At 31.1% G+C, this 15,703-nt stretch overlaps 2 protein-coding genes across 2 annotated transcripts; one reads left to right on the top strand and one right to left on the bottom strand.

Moving 5' to 3' along the window:
* Window positions 1-4,944: 4,944 nt before the first annotated feature.
* LOC123890539 (putative methyltransferase DDB_G0268948) lies at window positions 4,945-7,333 on the bottom strand. Its single transcript, XM_045940177.1, has 2 exons — window positions 6,947-7,333; window positions 4,945-5,804 (listed from the first exon to the last, which is right to left on the bottom strand). The coding sequence occupies exons 1-2, from the start codon at window positions 7,094-7,096 to the stop codon at window positions 5,163-5,165; spliced, it is 792 nt and encodes a 263-aa protein (XP_045796133.1). The 5' UTR covers window positions 7,097-7,333; the 3' UTR covers window positions 4,945-5,162.
* Window positions 7,334-10,842: 3,509 nt separating this feature from the next.
* LOC123890668 (pyrroline-5-carboxylate reductase) lies at window positions 10,843-15,457 on the top strand. The gene is made up of 7 exons (XM_045940323.1): window positions 10,843-11,172; window positions 11,273-11,321; window positions 11,396-11,487; window positions 12,370-12,442; window positions 13,683-13,803; window positions 14,282-14,387; window positions 14,858-15,457. The coding sequence occupies exons 1-7, from the start codon at window positions 10,972-10,974 to the stop codon at window positions 15,038-15,040; spliced, it is 825 nt and encodes a 274-aa protein (XP_045796279.1). The 5' UTR covers window positions 10,843-10,971; the 3' UTR covers window positions 15,041-15,457.
* Window positions 15,458-15,703: the final 246 nt, after the last annotated feature.

Here is a 15,703-nt window from a genome sequence, read left to right as displayed (position 1 = left end):
GAGAACTTAGGTGAGTTTTGTCAATCCCTTGAATAATTTTCTAACTTATCGGCTACACTCAAAACAATGTCAACAAATAAGTAGATCACCTTTTACCAACTTTTTATCTATTGTGTTTTTAAATTTACATATTTGTTGTTTTTATATATGAACACATAGATGAAGACATATGGTTTTATGGACAACCTCACCATTAACACTAATATTCATTGCAATTTCATGTTTTTCAATCGTTACCAGTGTTATGAAGAATGATATGTTGCTAATTGGAAAATGGTGTATGTATTGGTGCAAGTCAAGTATAATTTTTAATTTAGTTTTATATGTATAGTCCCATTCAAAATTTTTTTACATAATTGTTATATATTATTACTGTAATTTTTATTAAATATATGGTTAATCTTTACTTTTTTTATTCATTGCTAGCAACATCTCTATTTAATTTTAGGTACAAGTAAAATTCAAAACACGGAACTCAAGAGTCGTCCCCAAGAATTTTGATTATGTTAAAGCAAGCATAATCAAATTTATCCATCACTCATTCCACAAATTAGTTAATTAACACTCCTTTTTCTATTTAATTTCATTTATAGAATAACAAATTTAGTCCAAAAAAATATTTTTATTTATTTATTTATAAAAATAATAAAAGGTTCAAATTGATGAAAGGTCAATGAAAAGTCCTAAGTTACAAACTATTTTTATTTTATTAAAATATCAATTATTTACATTTTTTTATTAATAGTATAGGAAAAAAGTAGTTGAAAAATTGCACAAATGAAAAAAAATGATAAAAAAAAAAATTTAAATAAATTTTAATAATAAATAAAACTCAGCTCAACAAAGTCAATATATCAGCACAAGGTAAGCATGACTACCTCTAACATACAAAAGTAAAAAAGCAACGGTAAGAAAAAAAAAGTAAGAAAGCAAAGCAAGTTGCAACTATACTACCACGATGCATAAAAAGAAAATTAAGTTCTCATACTATTACACTATTAGAATAAAATATAATGCACCTTTTCAAACTTATGAATATTAACAGATATTCACTAAAAATTATATTAGTTATCCTTAATATACACAAATCTACTATGTAGTATGTAGGTTAATATTAAACAAGTTTTTTTTTAATATTTAAAATATTAACAATCATTTAATTATATATGATTATACTTATCATAATTATTATTTTTATTGATAAAAAATATTTTAAATGTGTGTTTTAATCAAACCCATGAAATGAAAGAAAAAAACAAATCCTCTATAAAAAAGAGTACTGCATTTTAATAAGCACTACTAAATTAAATTGAAAATCCGAATAAAAATTATTATATAAAAAAATTCAAAGCAAAATGAGTGGAGAAAAACCTCATAGAAAGAAAAAAAACCAAACCATAGACAAAAAAAATCGAGACTAATAAAATCGGGATAAAATTTCACCAAGTGAATAATTGATAAGAAACTTCAAGAGAACAAGAGGGAGGTAAGTAGATAAGTTATTTGACATCTTAAATTGTATAGAAGTGAGTAAGCAGTAACATTGCTATTTCATATGTAATTTTCAGAACACGAGATCACGTGATAAAAAATGTCAAAACCACCATCTTAGTTCAACGTTACTCATGAGCAATATTTTCACCAAGTATAAGTATGTATGACCTCCAACTCTTATTGAAAATAAATAAATAAGGGATACATTAAAAATAAATAAAAAAAAAAAACAAAGTGATTTGTGACTAAAATTGCAACTCATATAATGAAAACTAAGATTTTATACGATGACACAATTAAAATAAAATATGATATATCATTTCAATAAAAAATATTTTAATTCTGAACAACTTTTTTTGTTTTTACACATATATAATATTGAATATAACCATATCGTAAAATGCATTTAACAATGTATTTTAATCGAATGTGTGATTATACTTATCACAATTATTATTTTTAATTTATAAAAATATTTTAATTATATATTTTAATCGAACCCGTGTAACGCACGGGTTTACCCCTAGTAATTCATTAAAAGGATCATGTGAGCTTCTCCTATTCTCGTTGTAATTAACTTTATTTCCTATATTCTCTCATCTAATTATCATTCTTTCCCAAATTTCATATCTTTCTATAGATGACCTATATTCTTCTTCCAGCTATGTCCATCATCATATTTTATAAAAAGAATACTTTCATGACTCTTGTAAATTACCACGGTTTTAATTATGTAGTACTTAATCATAAGTAAAAATGTTTCGTTTTTCATTATTATGAAATACATTTGGTTGTTAAAGAACTATTTTAAGCTTATCTATTCACATGAATCAAGCATAGGTGTGAGGTTTTTGTATGATAAATCTTGAATCTGAGTTTGACACATGTAGTGCCACATTTCAGTATTCAAATGATAAAAAAGATTTAAGAAATAGATGGGTGTCAGGAAGATAAAAAAAGTTAGAAACGAGAGACTTGGGAAGAATAACTTGAGACGGGAGAGTATAAGAAATAGATTTAATTTTGTCAAAAAAAAAAAAAAGACTTAATAGATTTAATTCAAAGTGGCGCACATGATCTTTTAATGAATAATTAATGGCTTTTAGATCAAATGAAATGAACGCTTTAGATTTGGTGTTAAAGTTTGGTTTGACACTTGGTGTCAATGGATCCTAACTCACTATAGATATATTGTAGAAAATAATATCTCATCTTTTTCATGTATTAACATGATTCTTTGAGTCATGCATGTCATGTGAAAATGAATATGATATATGATAAAAATACAAAGTGATTATGAATTTTAACCATATTATTTTAATTTGTTGTTTTTTACTAATATTTTAATTTATTTTTATTAAACTTATATTACATTTATGTATATGTTATTTATCAAATGACTTTTAAAATTAAATAATCGCATAATATTTTGTAATTTTTTTTTTGAACGTATTTTGTAATATTCTATTATCTTATAAAAAATTAATTACTTATTTGTTAAGTGTTACCATTCCTTGTCTCTATTGCAATTTGAATAAAGTTTAGTCAACTGCCGGTAGGTTTCCCCTTATTTTTATAATATCCTTACCTTTAACGAATTCAACCTTTAAAAAGGCATCCTTACCCTTAACAAATTCAATGTTTAACAAGTTCTCACATGTTCTCATACCTTGTCTGATTAACCCTAAACATGCATAATTTAACTAAGTGTAAATCTTAATCCTACCCCTTCCTCGGGTACTGAATTTAATGGTCTCATGTTGGTCAGTTGAATTGACTTTAAGTTCGGGCTTATTAGTCTGTTGTCACGAGATCGGTTAATTCATATGGGTTCATTCTATAATGTGGTCAAGATTAAGAACGAAGAATTAAAGCAAGACAATTATAGAAAATAACTAAATAACAATCGAATATAAACTTGTTCGAACCAAATTACATGTCTCAAGCATTAAGGGAGTTCATCTACTCGACCTAACCTAAAAAAATAAATTACAAAGACAATAAAAGAAAAGAACCTTAGTGCCCTTGGAGTTCTTTAGCCTTTCTTGCCTCCTCCTTAGAGTTCTCATAACTCTCTTTGAATATTGGAATAACTCTCAATATTTCTGAATGAATAATTGTGAAGGAGTAGAGCTCTATTTATAGTTTTTCAGCTGGATTTGAGTTTTTTTCTGCGCTCCATCGTATCCATCGTAGCCACAATGACGTTCAGAATCGTCTCATCGTGGCCACGATGGATCATATCGTGGTACGATGAAGATTTGATTTAGATTTTCTTGTTTCCTTTGACCGCCTTCATTGTGTTGTGATGTATCTCATCGTGGGTACGATGATGCGCGCATTTTCTTCATTTTTTGCCCTTTTTTATGCTTTTTCAACTTTTCTTGTTTCTTGGCCAAGTAACTTTATTTCTCTAGCTTGCTTTTGGTCTTCAATTTCTACTAATACTAATAAAAACTACTCTAAAATAGTACTAAATAAAAACATCGTATAATTGACTGTCATCACAACCCCAAACTTAAATTGTTGCTCGTCCTCGAGTAACATGCCTGTCAAACAAAATCGTCAGTGAAACAACAAGTAACTTAGATGACATGAAATTCACAACCTTTGTTATTTGTCGGTAATGGTGCCACCGATCTCCAATGCAGCGATCATGCTCAATCAACACTTGGCCCAAAAGACTCAATATTAACAAGTACAATAGATGTCCATGAGAGTCCATAATTCAACTTTTTTTTTTCTCTCTCTCATAATTTCTCTCAATATTGAAAGGATGTCTCTCAATCAACGTGTGACATGCCATTTTACCATAGACTTGAAAAAATTCTAAGCAACTAATCAAAGTTAAAACAAATACGCATTAAAAGAGGTTTTTATGGGTTGTATCGTGGCTTAGGTAAACACCTACACTAAAGGTTGTCCGAGCTTAGACGACGATGAGCTTCGAACCTTGACAACGGATAGCGCCCGGGCACACGTGCTCATCCTAAACTCACACCAAAGGCACATCCTAGCTCTGAGACGAGCAAAGGAGCTGCCCGACGAGGACCACTCTCAAAACGAGCTCCATCGTCGTCGTGTCATGGCTTAACATCTAGCTCGCGATGGGAGGTTCAAGCCGCAGAGGCAGGCACACCGACGTGCGCGCGTCTGCGTTAGCCCAGAAACAACTCTAGGCGCTTAGGCAGTTCCCTAAACTGTTTAAGTTAACTCCGAGGACACCCTCCTCGAAGAAACCCGCTGGAAGGAAAAACTAGCGAATGAGGAAAATTGGTTAAAGTCGAGCAAACATACATAAATCTATTCAAATCCAAAAATTCGTTAAGTTATAAACCTATTGGTGAAGGAAAAAGTCGTTTTATTATTCATTTATAGAAATTCATGGTTTAGAGGTAGAGAGAATCATAATACTAAGATATAAGATCCATACTCGAATATTTTTACTAATAGCGTTCATCACAAGATTCTATTAGCTGAAAATCATATAAGCAAACAATCATGAGATTTTATTTCTAACTAGTATAAATAAACATGAACAACAGAACAAATGCAGCACTAGAGCCTAATTGTTCCGTTATTATTTTGATGTTGCACCTTCAAAATACTCCGCCGGTCTTTAATATAAGAGAAACTTTACTTTTAGATTTATTAAAAATCTAATGTATCTAGTCAATAATATGAACTCTTCCAATTCTCAGATAAATTGGAAACTTGGCAGTTTTGTAGCCATGATCTTCACCCCAAGCAACCTTAAATTTCTCAACAACATCCTCACTAAGAAGCTCAACACCTTTTTCCTTTGCTGTCTGATAAGCTGACCATGATCTTACATAAGTTAACAAACCATCAAAACTCATCAATGTTTCTGTAACAAACTCAAATGGTCCGGTATGATCAACTCCATCCACAACCTCAAATGGGAAATCAATGCTTCTATAATTTTCCTCGACCAATTTACGCGCTGAATCCCAATAAGGCTTTGAATCAGTATAATAGAATTGATCAAAGACAACATCTACTTCATTGCTAATTCTTGGCAAAAAATAACACCAAGCAGCAATGACTCCATGTGGTTTTTTGAGTACATATTTAACTTGTTCATAGAAATTTGGGAGGTTGAACCAATGAAGGCCTTGAGCAATAGTCACTAGGTCTATGGTTCCTTGTGGTGTTACAATTTGTTCAACCTCAGGAATGGACATTGTTGAAGGAGTGTGTTTGTATTGCACATTGGGGAGCTTTGTTGCAAATTCAAGTTGTTTCTCACTAACATCTGTGGCTATGACATTCTTGTATAGTGCAGCTAACTGAAATCATGAATTGGTTTATGTTAAGAGTTACAAAGGTAATTTTGTGATAAAAAATTGTATTTTATGTGTAGAATTTGACAAATTAAGAACTAAAAAGCATTCCTCGTAACTATGAAGAAGCTACCTAGCATACCCATCTAAATCCATTCTGTCCATCCATTTTACCACCCTAATAAGCTAACTAGTTCATAAAAAAATGGTTATAAGTTGGTAAAATATGCGATAAGTTTGTGAGAAAAACATGTTACCGAATATTTTGGTAACATTTTATTTTTCTCACAAGCTTATATGGTGTTTTTACCAAATTATTATAGCACATTTTGGTAAGTTATTTTAAACAATGTTTGAGCCTATTGCTGTTTATCACTTTTTCTTAAATTTGCAAATTATTTTCAAATGTGCTGCGGGTTTGGGTAGAAAAAATCCGAACCCAATGGGTGTGGGCGTGGGTGTTGTTTTGCCACCCGAATAGCCTTTGGGTTTGGGTTTGGGTGATGATTTCGGGTGTGGGTTTGGTAAGTGTCAAACCCGCACCCATGGGCGCCCGTTGCCATCCCTACTTTTTCTCTCAATTATACTCTATTATTTTAAGGGTCATACTAACTGGTGCCCCGGAGTATTGGTTAAGAAAACAAAAAAAAAGAAAGTTTTGAATAGAAAATAACACATTTTAAACTTTTGAGGAGTTGACTGCACAAACTCCAATGTCAAATTACTATTTTTGCTCCCTTAACCAGTGTCCGGGGACACTGTTTAGCATTTTTCTTATTCTAATTGATTTTTTTTCTTAAATATATCAATCAAAAATACATTTTAATTATATTTATGAGCTAATTCAACTATTAATTGATCAACCACTGCAAATTGAATTGACTATCAATATCTAATATAAATTCATCCACTATTCAAAATTTTATCGAACAGAGCCTTAATTTCTTTCATAATGATTGGGTAATAAAATACTACAATAATTGAAAGAGAAAAAACTAGTATTAAAAGAACATGAATAATAGCATAAAATATATTGAAACTATTGGAACCTGTAATATATTCCAAGATTTTTTTAAGATAAGTTAAGATGATGATAAATTGATAATACAATGAAGGGATAAAATTAACTTGAGGGAGGAAAGACTAACAGATTTGGCGGCTTGGCCACTTCCAGTAGCAACATCCCAAACGAGATTATGAGAGGGAGTTTTTGAAGCTATGAATTGAAAGAGTTGTGGTGGATAACTTGGTCTTGCATCTGCGTATTCCTTTCCCTGTTTCACAAAAAGTTCTGCCATCTCTCTCTTTGATGATTTCTCTAATCACCACGCTGCACTGCACTATTTATAAATCTAATACTATCGGATGAATTCGATTTTATTTTTTCTATTCAATAATTGACTTGACATTTCAGTTCAGTTTGGGTGGACAATACCAATTTCGATTTCGTTTCAATTATTCTCTTTTTTCAGGTTACATTACATCCTTTGTTTGGTCCCTCCACAATAAAATGGAGGTCGGCATCAGTCGATTTCGATTGGTTACGGGTTAAAAATGGTCAAATCGGACTCGTGAGCTTATCTCAGTCGGGGGCGTCTCCGAGTTTTTGAAGGCTGTGTGCAAAATATAAAAGTGGTCCTTTTAATAAAAAAAACGTAAATTTTTTTATAAAAAAAAAACCATCATTGATTTAAATTGCAAATAACATAAAATATAATCATTCTTGTAATTAACATAAAAAAGATTCATAGTATAACAATAGGGGCGTCTCCAAAAATTTGAAGACCACGTGAGATTATTAAAAATAGGCCATAACAAAAGAAACAATGCAAAATTAGCTATAAAGCGTCTAAAAAACAAGACAATCTCTATTACACGTCTTTTCATTTGATAAAACTATAGTATAACAATTAGCTATAAAGCGTCTAAAAAATTTATTCACAATAGAAAAATCTCTTTTAGGACATTTTCTAACTAATAAATCAATCATTTTAGCATAAAAAGAATCTCAAGTATTTGAACTCCACAAAATCTCATTTACTAATACTACTACCCTATAAAAAAAATTTAGAGGCCCCTATTTTTCTGAGGCCTTATGCCGTCGCACATGTCGCACACCCCGAAAAGACCCCTCTGATCTCAGTTGATAGGACATTATATTATATATATGTTGGGGTTGGAGTACGAATCACAATCATCTCATTTATCCACATTAAGGTGGAATTTTTAGTATGTACCAAATAAAAAAAAAGGTGGAATTTTTAGTCACAAAACTATTTGACAAAAAAATAATTTGGTCAAATCGATAATAATTGTACTTATTTAATTTGAACTCAAGTTTGACTCTCTAAGGGTTCGTTTGGTTGATTGGAAAAAAATAAGAAAGAAATAAAATTACGGAAACTAATTAATGAACTTGGGGCACTAGTTAAACATGTTAATTATTAAAAATGAAATTTCATCTTAGAACATGTGCATTCAATACCTTAAAAATGTAAAAAAGTTATATTTTCAATATTAATTTTGTTTTTTACTATTTTATTTTTTAGTATGTTTAACAAGTATCTCAACTTAAATAAATTGATCCTCACTAAAAGTAGAAAATCTCTCGTAGCAAACACTAGACTCATAGCCTTTGGCTAGATAAACTGTGGTTCAACCACCATAATATGATCAACTGTCTTAATGATCTAAATTGCATTAACCGCCCAATATTCCTTATGTGGAAAACTAAATGATCATCAAGATCCAAGCATAAACAATTTTTAAGTTCTTGTTCACTTTTAGTCCTAAACATAATCCTAATTATTGATTATAATATGTTAAAAACACGCTTAATAGTTAGAAATCATTATCGTACAAGTTAGGGATCAATTAGGCCTTAAAAATAGAGTTTTTCTTAGTTTAGCACTCCACCAATCGATTCACACAGGATCAGAGAAGAGTTGTCAATCGATTCGCAGATTCATTTTTTCACAAAACAATTGCATCAATCGATTCACTACATGGGTCAATCGATTGACAAATTGGTGCTACAAATTGATTCACAAGCTCACCCATCAATTGGTGTGATGCAGAAGTGAGTTCACAAATGGAGAAAACCAACTAATGGTCGAGTAAAGTGTAATATTGATGCCTCGTTCTCATCCAACCTTAATAGAGTAGGCATTGGTATCTGTATACTAGTGTGATGACAAAGTATGATCAACATATACCAATTTGTGATGTTTGGGTCGGAGAAACACCTGGTTTGCTACCAGCTCTCGATTGGGTCCATAATTTGAATCTTAGACCGATTGATTTTGAGTTAGACTCGAAGTTAGTCGTGGATAGTTTTCACTCACATAAGGTGGATGTTACCGAATTTGGCGTAATTATTGCTAATTGTAAAAGTTTGTTCTCTTCTTTTTATTTTAACTCTAGTGTTGAGTTTATTAGGCGATAATCAAATGATGTTGGTCATAGCTTAACTAAGGGGGCCATAATTGTAGCTAGTCCTCAATTCTTGATTGATATACCAAATTGTATTGAACACTTGTTGATTAATAAAATGAAATAGTTAACATTGTAATTTTTTTTGACATAATAGTTATCAAGTGTGCACCAACCAAATATATAATAGAATAACCATTATATCATATATTCTACATATTTTATTTTATATTTTTTCTCGAAATAAATCATTAAAGTTTTAAAACATACATAACAAGTCTTTACAAATTATGTCAAAAAAAAAAAAGCTTTACAAATTATAGTTCCAAATGCGACTATGTATGTAAGGTTTCCAACGACGCCATCCACCTCGTATTTCGAATCAAGTTCGAGAGTAAGTAATCGTTTGACTCAATTTTTTTTAGAACTTATATAAATTAGATTTTATGCAATTTTATAAGTTTACATTAGTGAAAATTATAATTTTATAAGCTATTTTATCGTAAAATACCTTGACAAACTTATAATAATATAATATAAAAATTGTATAAACTATTTAGATAAGCTCTAAAAAAGCCGGACCAAACGAGCCCTAACTCTTTGAATACACTTAACTCACTTAATCAATGATGTATTTTATTCTATTTTTAATGTTCAAGTACCATAAGTTTACTAAAAAAAGTGCCATAAGTTTCTCCTCGCATTTTCTAAGCAAAACAAAGCTTTAACATGTTGAATATGTTGATGATTTTTTATTTCTGCAATTGCCATAGGGACAAATTTAATGTATCGAAAGTTTTCTGGATGTTATCGAATTTTTATTTTTTTGGTTTTACTTTAAGCAATTCACAATCACACATCACACGTGTCTTTCCTCAATGAGTCAGTTTCAGCACATACTATTCACATGCCGACGATGAGTCATACAACCTTCTAGCCATTGATTGATCCACTTGTTCTCTTAACAGATGATCTTATTAATATATCATACTCCCTTCGGTTCTAAATATAGGAGAAAATTTACTTTTTAAATTCATTGAAAATATAATGTATTTAGTTCATAAAATGAGCCAGATACATTATATTTTCAATAATCTAAAACATAAATTTCTTTTATATTTAGGACTGGAGGAAGTATTATGTTGGTAAAATATAGTACTTCCCCTTCTAAATAGTAAATACAGAGAAAATTTATTTTTTTATTAATTGAAAATGTATTAAGTTCATATTATGAATTTATTTATTTATTTATTTATTTTTATAAAATTATGAAATTATTTTTTAGTTTTATAGAATAATTGATAATTTGTTCCATGAATTGAACTCATTTGATAAGAGACGTCGTATAATATACAATATACGTAGAGATTGAAGTTCGAATTCTAGACATCAAATTATCCTTTTTAAAGGTAGAATTTTCGGTCAGTAAAATATCTGATAAATTTTTTTTTTTTGAAGCAAATAATTAGATTCATTAATCATTCAAAAATCTAAAAATTAATTTATACAATGAATTAATTCAAGAAAATTTAGTTGGATGACAAAGATTAATCATCTAATGACTAATGGTGAAACTTTCTACCAATATAATGATAAAAAAAATCTAAAAATTAAACTTTGAATAAACAAACACTTATTATAAATAAAACAAAAGAAAAGAAAACTTCATCACGGAGCGGCAACTTCACTACTTCACCCAACAGACTGAAACACCAGCCTACCACCATTTCTGAATCAAAATATGGAAATCATCCCAATCCCCACCGATTCCTACACTCTCGGCTTCGTCGGCGCCGGTAAAATGGCCGAAAGCATTGCTAAAGGCGCAATCCGCTCCGGCGTCTTACCTCCTTCCCGCATCCGAACCGCCGCTCACTCCAACCTCTCTCGCCGAGACGCCTTCGAGTCCATCGGCGTAACCGTCCTTTCTTCAAACGAAGACGTATTCACTCTCTCTCAACTGTTTCACTCTTCGTTTTTCTTTTATCATTTTCTGATTAATTAATTCTTTTATCATTTTCTGATTAATTAATTCTTTATAGGTTGTTCGTGAAAGTAATGTCGTCGTTTTCTCGGTTAAACCTCAATTAGGTATTTCTTTGGTTTCAGTTTCGTTTGAGAACGAAACGTCGTCGTTTTATTGATGAGCTTTGTTGTTGTTGCAGTGAAAGACGTTGTGTTGAAATTGAAGACGCTTCTTACTAAGAACAAGCTTTTGGTTTCTGTTGCTGCTGGAATCAAGTTGAAAGATCTTCAGGTAACGGTGTATTCAATCATTTTTCTCCTTCATTTCTGCATCTAGTATATGAATTATTATTGAGTAAAATAATTATATAAATTGTTATTATTAATGATAATAACCATGGTAAGCTGTTTATACAAATTATCTGTAAGCTATTTGTGGAAAATTAGCTGAAAACAATTTATCAAAATATCATAAACTATTTTTGTAAGCTTTTCCATGCATCTACACAAGTGTTTATATGATAAAATAAGTTTAATTTAACTTCTAAACACCTTAATGTGTAATTTGGTTGCTTAAAGTGGTAATTTTGGTCAATTTGTATTCTGTTCTTGCTTAAAGGTGTCTGTATAAGTATAACCAAATTAGTTATTGAATATCTCAAATTTTTTGCAGATGTATTCTTTCAATAAGTGTTATTTGCGTGACTTTTATTATTAGATGAGTATGAATTTGTGAAGTCAGGGAGAATGTGTTTGTGAAAAAGTTAATATGTTTGAGGGTTAATTATGCATACAAACACTTGTTTCTACCAAAGTAATATAAATTGCCAACTGGAGGAAATGAATTATTTATCAACTGATATTTGTGTTCTTGTCAATAAAAACAATAGTTAATGGAAAATTGCTTTTTACACGCAGCTTAATATTGGGAAATTTATAAAACCGAACAAAGGTTTCTACTTTCTTGGTTTCTAAAAGCTAAATGAGTTAATGAATCGGTGGTGATATACTCCCTTCAACTGTAACTCATTTTTCGAACAGTGCAGATTGTTTGCATACTTCACAAGTTTGTGCACGTAGCTTTTGTCTTCGTGAACTTATTTCCTTTTCTTTAGCCTTACAGATTTAGTTAGGTTACATATTTTAATTGAATTAGTTGTTTCATAAAATGTAGGAATGGGCTGGCCACGAAAGATTTATAAGGGTAATGCCTAATACACCTGCTGCAGTTGGTGAGGCGGCGTCAGGTATTACCAAATTTTATTGCACTTAAAGAACATATTGTGTTTTCTTCTTCGGATACTTTCTTTATGCAGAGAGTTGAGACGGTGTGTTGTGTTATTTATTTCGGATTACTTGGTTCCCTAGTTTATGTTCTGAATTCTAAATTGTCAGTTATACTGTAATTCATATTATTGCTTTGTGTTCAAGAGTTTTTCTTGAAAAGTTCGGTGGTGGGAAACTAAAAGTGCAGATGGAATTGTTCATTGTAACTTTTTTGTTTAATCTTCAAAATACAAAAACCGTTTAACCAACAAAGACAAATATGATAAAATTTGTTTTCTTTTCCCCCTTGTTTGCCACTGTTCCTGTTTGCTATCTAGTTCATTCTTGACAGTTCACCTTTGGCATCAGTGGTTGTCTGATAGAAGACTTATTTAATTCTAAGGTAATCTAATGTCTAATGTGTTATGGAGTCTATCCCTGCATTTAGAAATAGATTGTGTTTGATATTTTTGGGAATACTATTATCAATAATTTTTTTTCTATGTATGACAACCTCAGAATTTTTTAAAATTGTATTTAGTTATATAAAATAAAATTTTAGAAAGAGGTTGAATGTGATAAAAGTGGATGTTATAGTTGGTTAGATTTTAAAATGGCTTTGCTTCCCTATGGAAATATATGATTCCACCCTTCATGATGGGAAAGTTAAAAAGAGAAAAATGAACAAAATATATTCCTGGTCCTGGGGATCCATCATACCCAGAATACTATATTTTTAAACCTTGAACCAAACATGTAAATGTTACATTCCCAATCTCACTTTCCTAGGAATAGATTTGCATACGTTGAAACAAACCCACTCTGAGATTTGGGTTTGATGAATGGAGCTTTTTCATACTTCAGAAGTTACTCTTGATTTGTTGACAATTGTCTGGGATAGACAGTGGTTTTGGTCTTCACTTTTATGAAAGGTGAAATGTTGTATTTGAGAGATGTAAATTTGTAGAAGTTTGATCTTGTAGTCTCGCCTTTTTTTTTTTTCTTCCTTTCTTTTGGATCCCCATATTACATGGGTAAATAATCTCAATTGTGAAGATAGCCTTTTTTCATAAACCACAAGATCAAGAGTGTTTTCTCTTATGCATTATGATAATGATAATTCTGTATACCGTGTTTTTCTAGAATACAATTCTTACCAGTTTACATAGTTAAAAATTACAAAGTTGCATGAATAAATTAACTTACGCCAAACTATGACAGTTATGAGCTTGGGGGGAGCTGCAACAGAAGAAGATGCAAATCTTATAACCCAATTATTTGGGTCAATTGGCAAAATATGGAAAGCTGATGATAAGTATTTTGATGCAATAACTGGCCTGAGGTATGTAAATCTTATTTTATAAAACGATAGAATAATATTTGGGTACTATGTCAAAATCCACAACAAATTTCATTTTATCTTTGATGGACGAAAATTCTAAGGTGTTGTAACTGTACAAGAACATAGGAGATGGAGGAGTTTGAGTCTAGTTTTGTCATGGCCATACAATTCTTATTCCTTTTACTCCCCCCCCCCCCCCCTTTTTTTTTTTTTTACAATTCTTATTTTTAGCTGTTCACATTTGAGAGACCTGATTAATAACATATTGGCGTTAAAAAGAAAAAATTGAGAGAATAAAAGAAGAGTGTCTGGGACCTGAAAATGTTCTGTTGGGTGATGATTGTCTTTTTTCTCTGTTTTGGTCATGTGTGAATTGGACTCAGGCCTACCTCTACCCAATTCTGCATTATTCTTGAAAACTCCCAAGTCAAAACACTTGTATTTACTAAAAAATGTTCTATTTTTGTGAATTGTTCAGTGGCAGTGGTCCTGCTTATATATATTTAGCAATAGAGGCTCTGGCTGATGGAGGAGTAGCAGCTGGTCTACCACGTGATCTTGCATTAAGTCTAGCTTCTCAGACTGTAAGTGAAGTGAAATACTATCCTTTTGACCATTTAACTGTGTTTAAAATTTGGGCATGCTTGCTTTGGACTTTTCTTATACTCTTATCCATTTTGTCAAAATCCCAGATTTAATGAATGAATAATTGAGATGCATTCAATAAAGATGTTGCAAATTGTCTTCTTTTTTTTTAACATTTTGAAGATTAAAATTATTTCAATATGGATGATATTCCCAGTTTGCCGAAGTGGTTATGCAAGCTGTAAAAGGAATCTAAACACAGTCTAGTTAATGAACTCATACCTGGAGATAGGCATATAGTAGTACTCAAGAAGTCCAATCAATAAAAAGATAAGGTTACTGTTAATGAAATTGCTGCTGCTTGAATATTATGTTGTAGGGGCTAAACATCTGCCCATCTTACCTATATTGGAACAGTTTTGGTCCTATATATAATTGTTCTCTAGACTAATGTGTGTGTGTTTTCCAGGTATTGGGAGCAGCATCAATGGCCACCCAAAGTGGGAAGCATCCAGGACAGCTCAAGGATGACGTTACTTCTCCCGGTGGGACCACTATTGCAGGTGTTCATGAATTGGAAAAAGCAGGTTTCCGTGGAACACTGATGAATGCTGTTGTTGCTGCTGCTAAACGCAGCCGAGAGCTTTCCTGAATCTATAGATGAGGATCTTATAATTTCTAATCGGAAATTTTATTTCAGTAGAATTTTCTGCTTATAGTATGTCGAATTAGGGTTATTCTTTGAGATGAGTAAAACTTGCGAGAATGTTTAGTCATAGCAACATTCTTCTTTTATAAATGCTACTAGTTATGGACGAGTTTGGCCAATTAGTACAGAATAACAGCCGGGTCCGCTAACATTATGGATGCGGACGTATGCCAGGGGTTGATGTTTCTTTATAGAAGATGATTAGTAAAGCATAAGAACTTGGCCATTAGAGTTGCATCCCCATGTGCATGCAATTATGTATTTTATTTCTAATCCTTCAAAGCTTATTGTATCCAAATCAGATATCATACTCTTAAATGTTTTGAAAGGGAGGTAAAATGGTGCAACATTAGCCATGAAGTTAATTTGCAATATGCTTCAAATTTTGGTGTTTTAGTTTGTTTATTCTGAGGTAAAAATAGTTTGTTTACCAAAACCATTCCATACACAAATACATATCAACCTTAGACCTTACCTTACAAAATTAAGGCCAGTGATTCAATTTTTTAAACACAACTAGCTTAAGTTCATTTTCCTAAGAATATAAGCATTTATAACTTAATTTCCAAAAAAAGAAACATTTATAACTTGGTGTGGGTTTGGAAC

Source organism: Trifolium pratense, linkage group LG6, assembly GCF_020283565.1.
Source record: "Trifolium pratense cultivar HEN17-A07 linkage group LG6, ARS_RC_1.1, whole genome shotgun sequence".
In the NCBI taxonomy this organism is placed as follows: domain Eukaryota; kingdom Viridiplantae; phylum Streptophyta; class Magnoliopsida; order Fabales; family Fabaceae; genus Trifolium; species Trifolium pratense.
This window is presented reverse-complemented; position numbering and strand designations above follow the sequence as displayed.

What these genes read in the sequence shown, in the direction of transcription:
- LOC123890539 (XM_045940177.1), bottom strand. Translation starts at nt 7,096, where the DNA reads ATGGCAGAACTTTTTGTGAAACAGGGAAAGGAATACGCAGATGCAAGA. An exon ending in GTGGCCAAGCCGCCAAATCT is followed by an intron (nt 5,805 to 6,946) that starts GTTAGTCTTTCC and finishes TCATGATTTCAG; the next exon opens with TTAGCTGCACTATACAAGAA.
- LOC123890668 (XM_045940323.1), top strand. Translation starts at nt 10,972, where the DNA reads ATGGAAATCATCCCAATCCCCACCGATTCCTACACTCTCGGCTTCGTC. An exon ending in CTCGGTTAAACCTCAATTAG is followed by an intron (nt 11,322 to 11,395) that starts GTATTTCTTTGG and finishes TTGTTGTTGCAG; the next exon opens with TGAAAGACGTTGTGTTGAAA. An exon ending in GATGCAATAACTGGCCTGAG is followed by an intron (nt 13,804 to 14,281) that starts GTATGTAAATCT and finishes TGAATTGTTCAG; the next exon opens with TGGCAGTGGTCCTGCTTATA.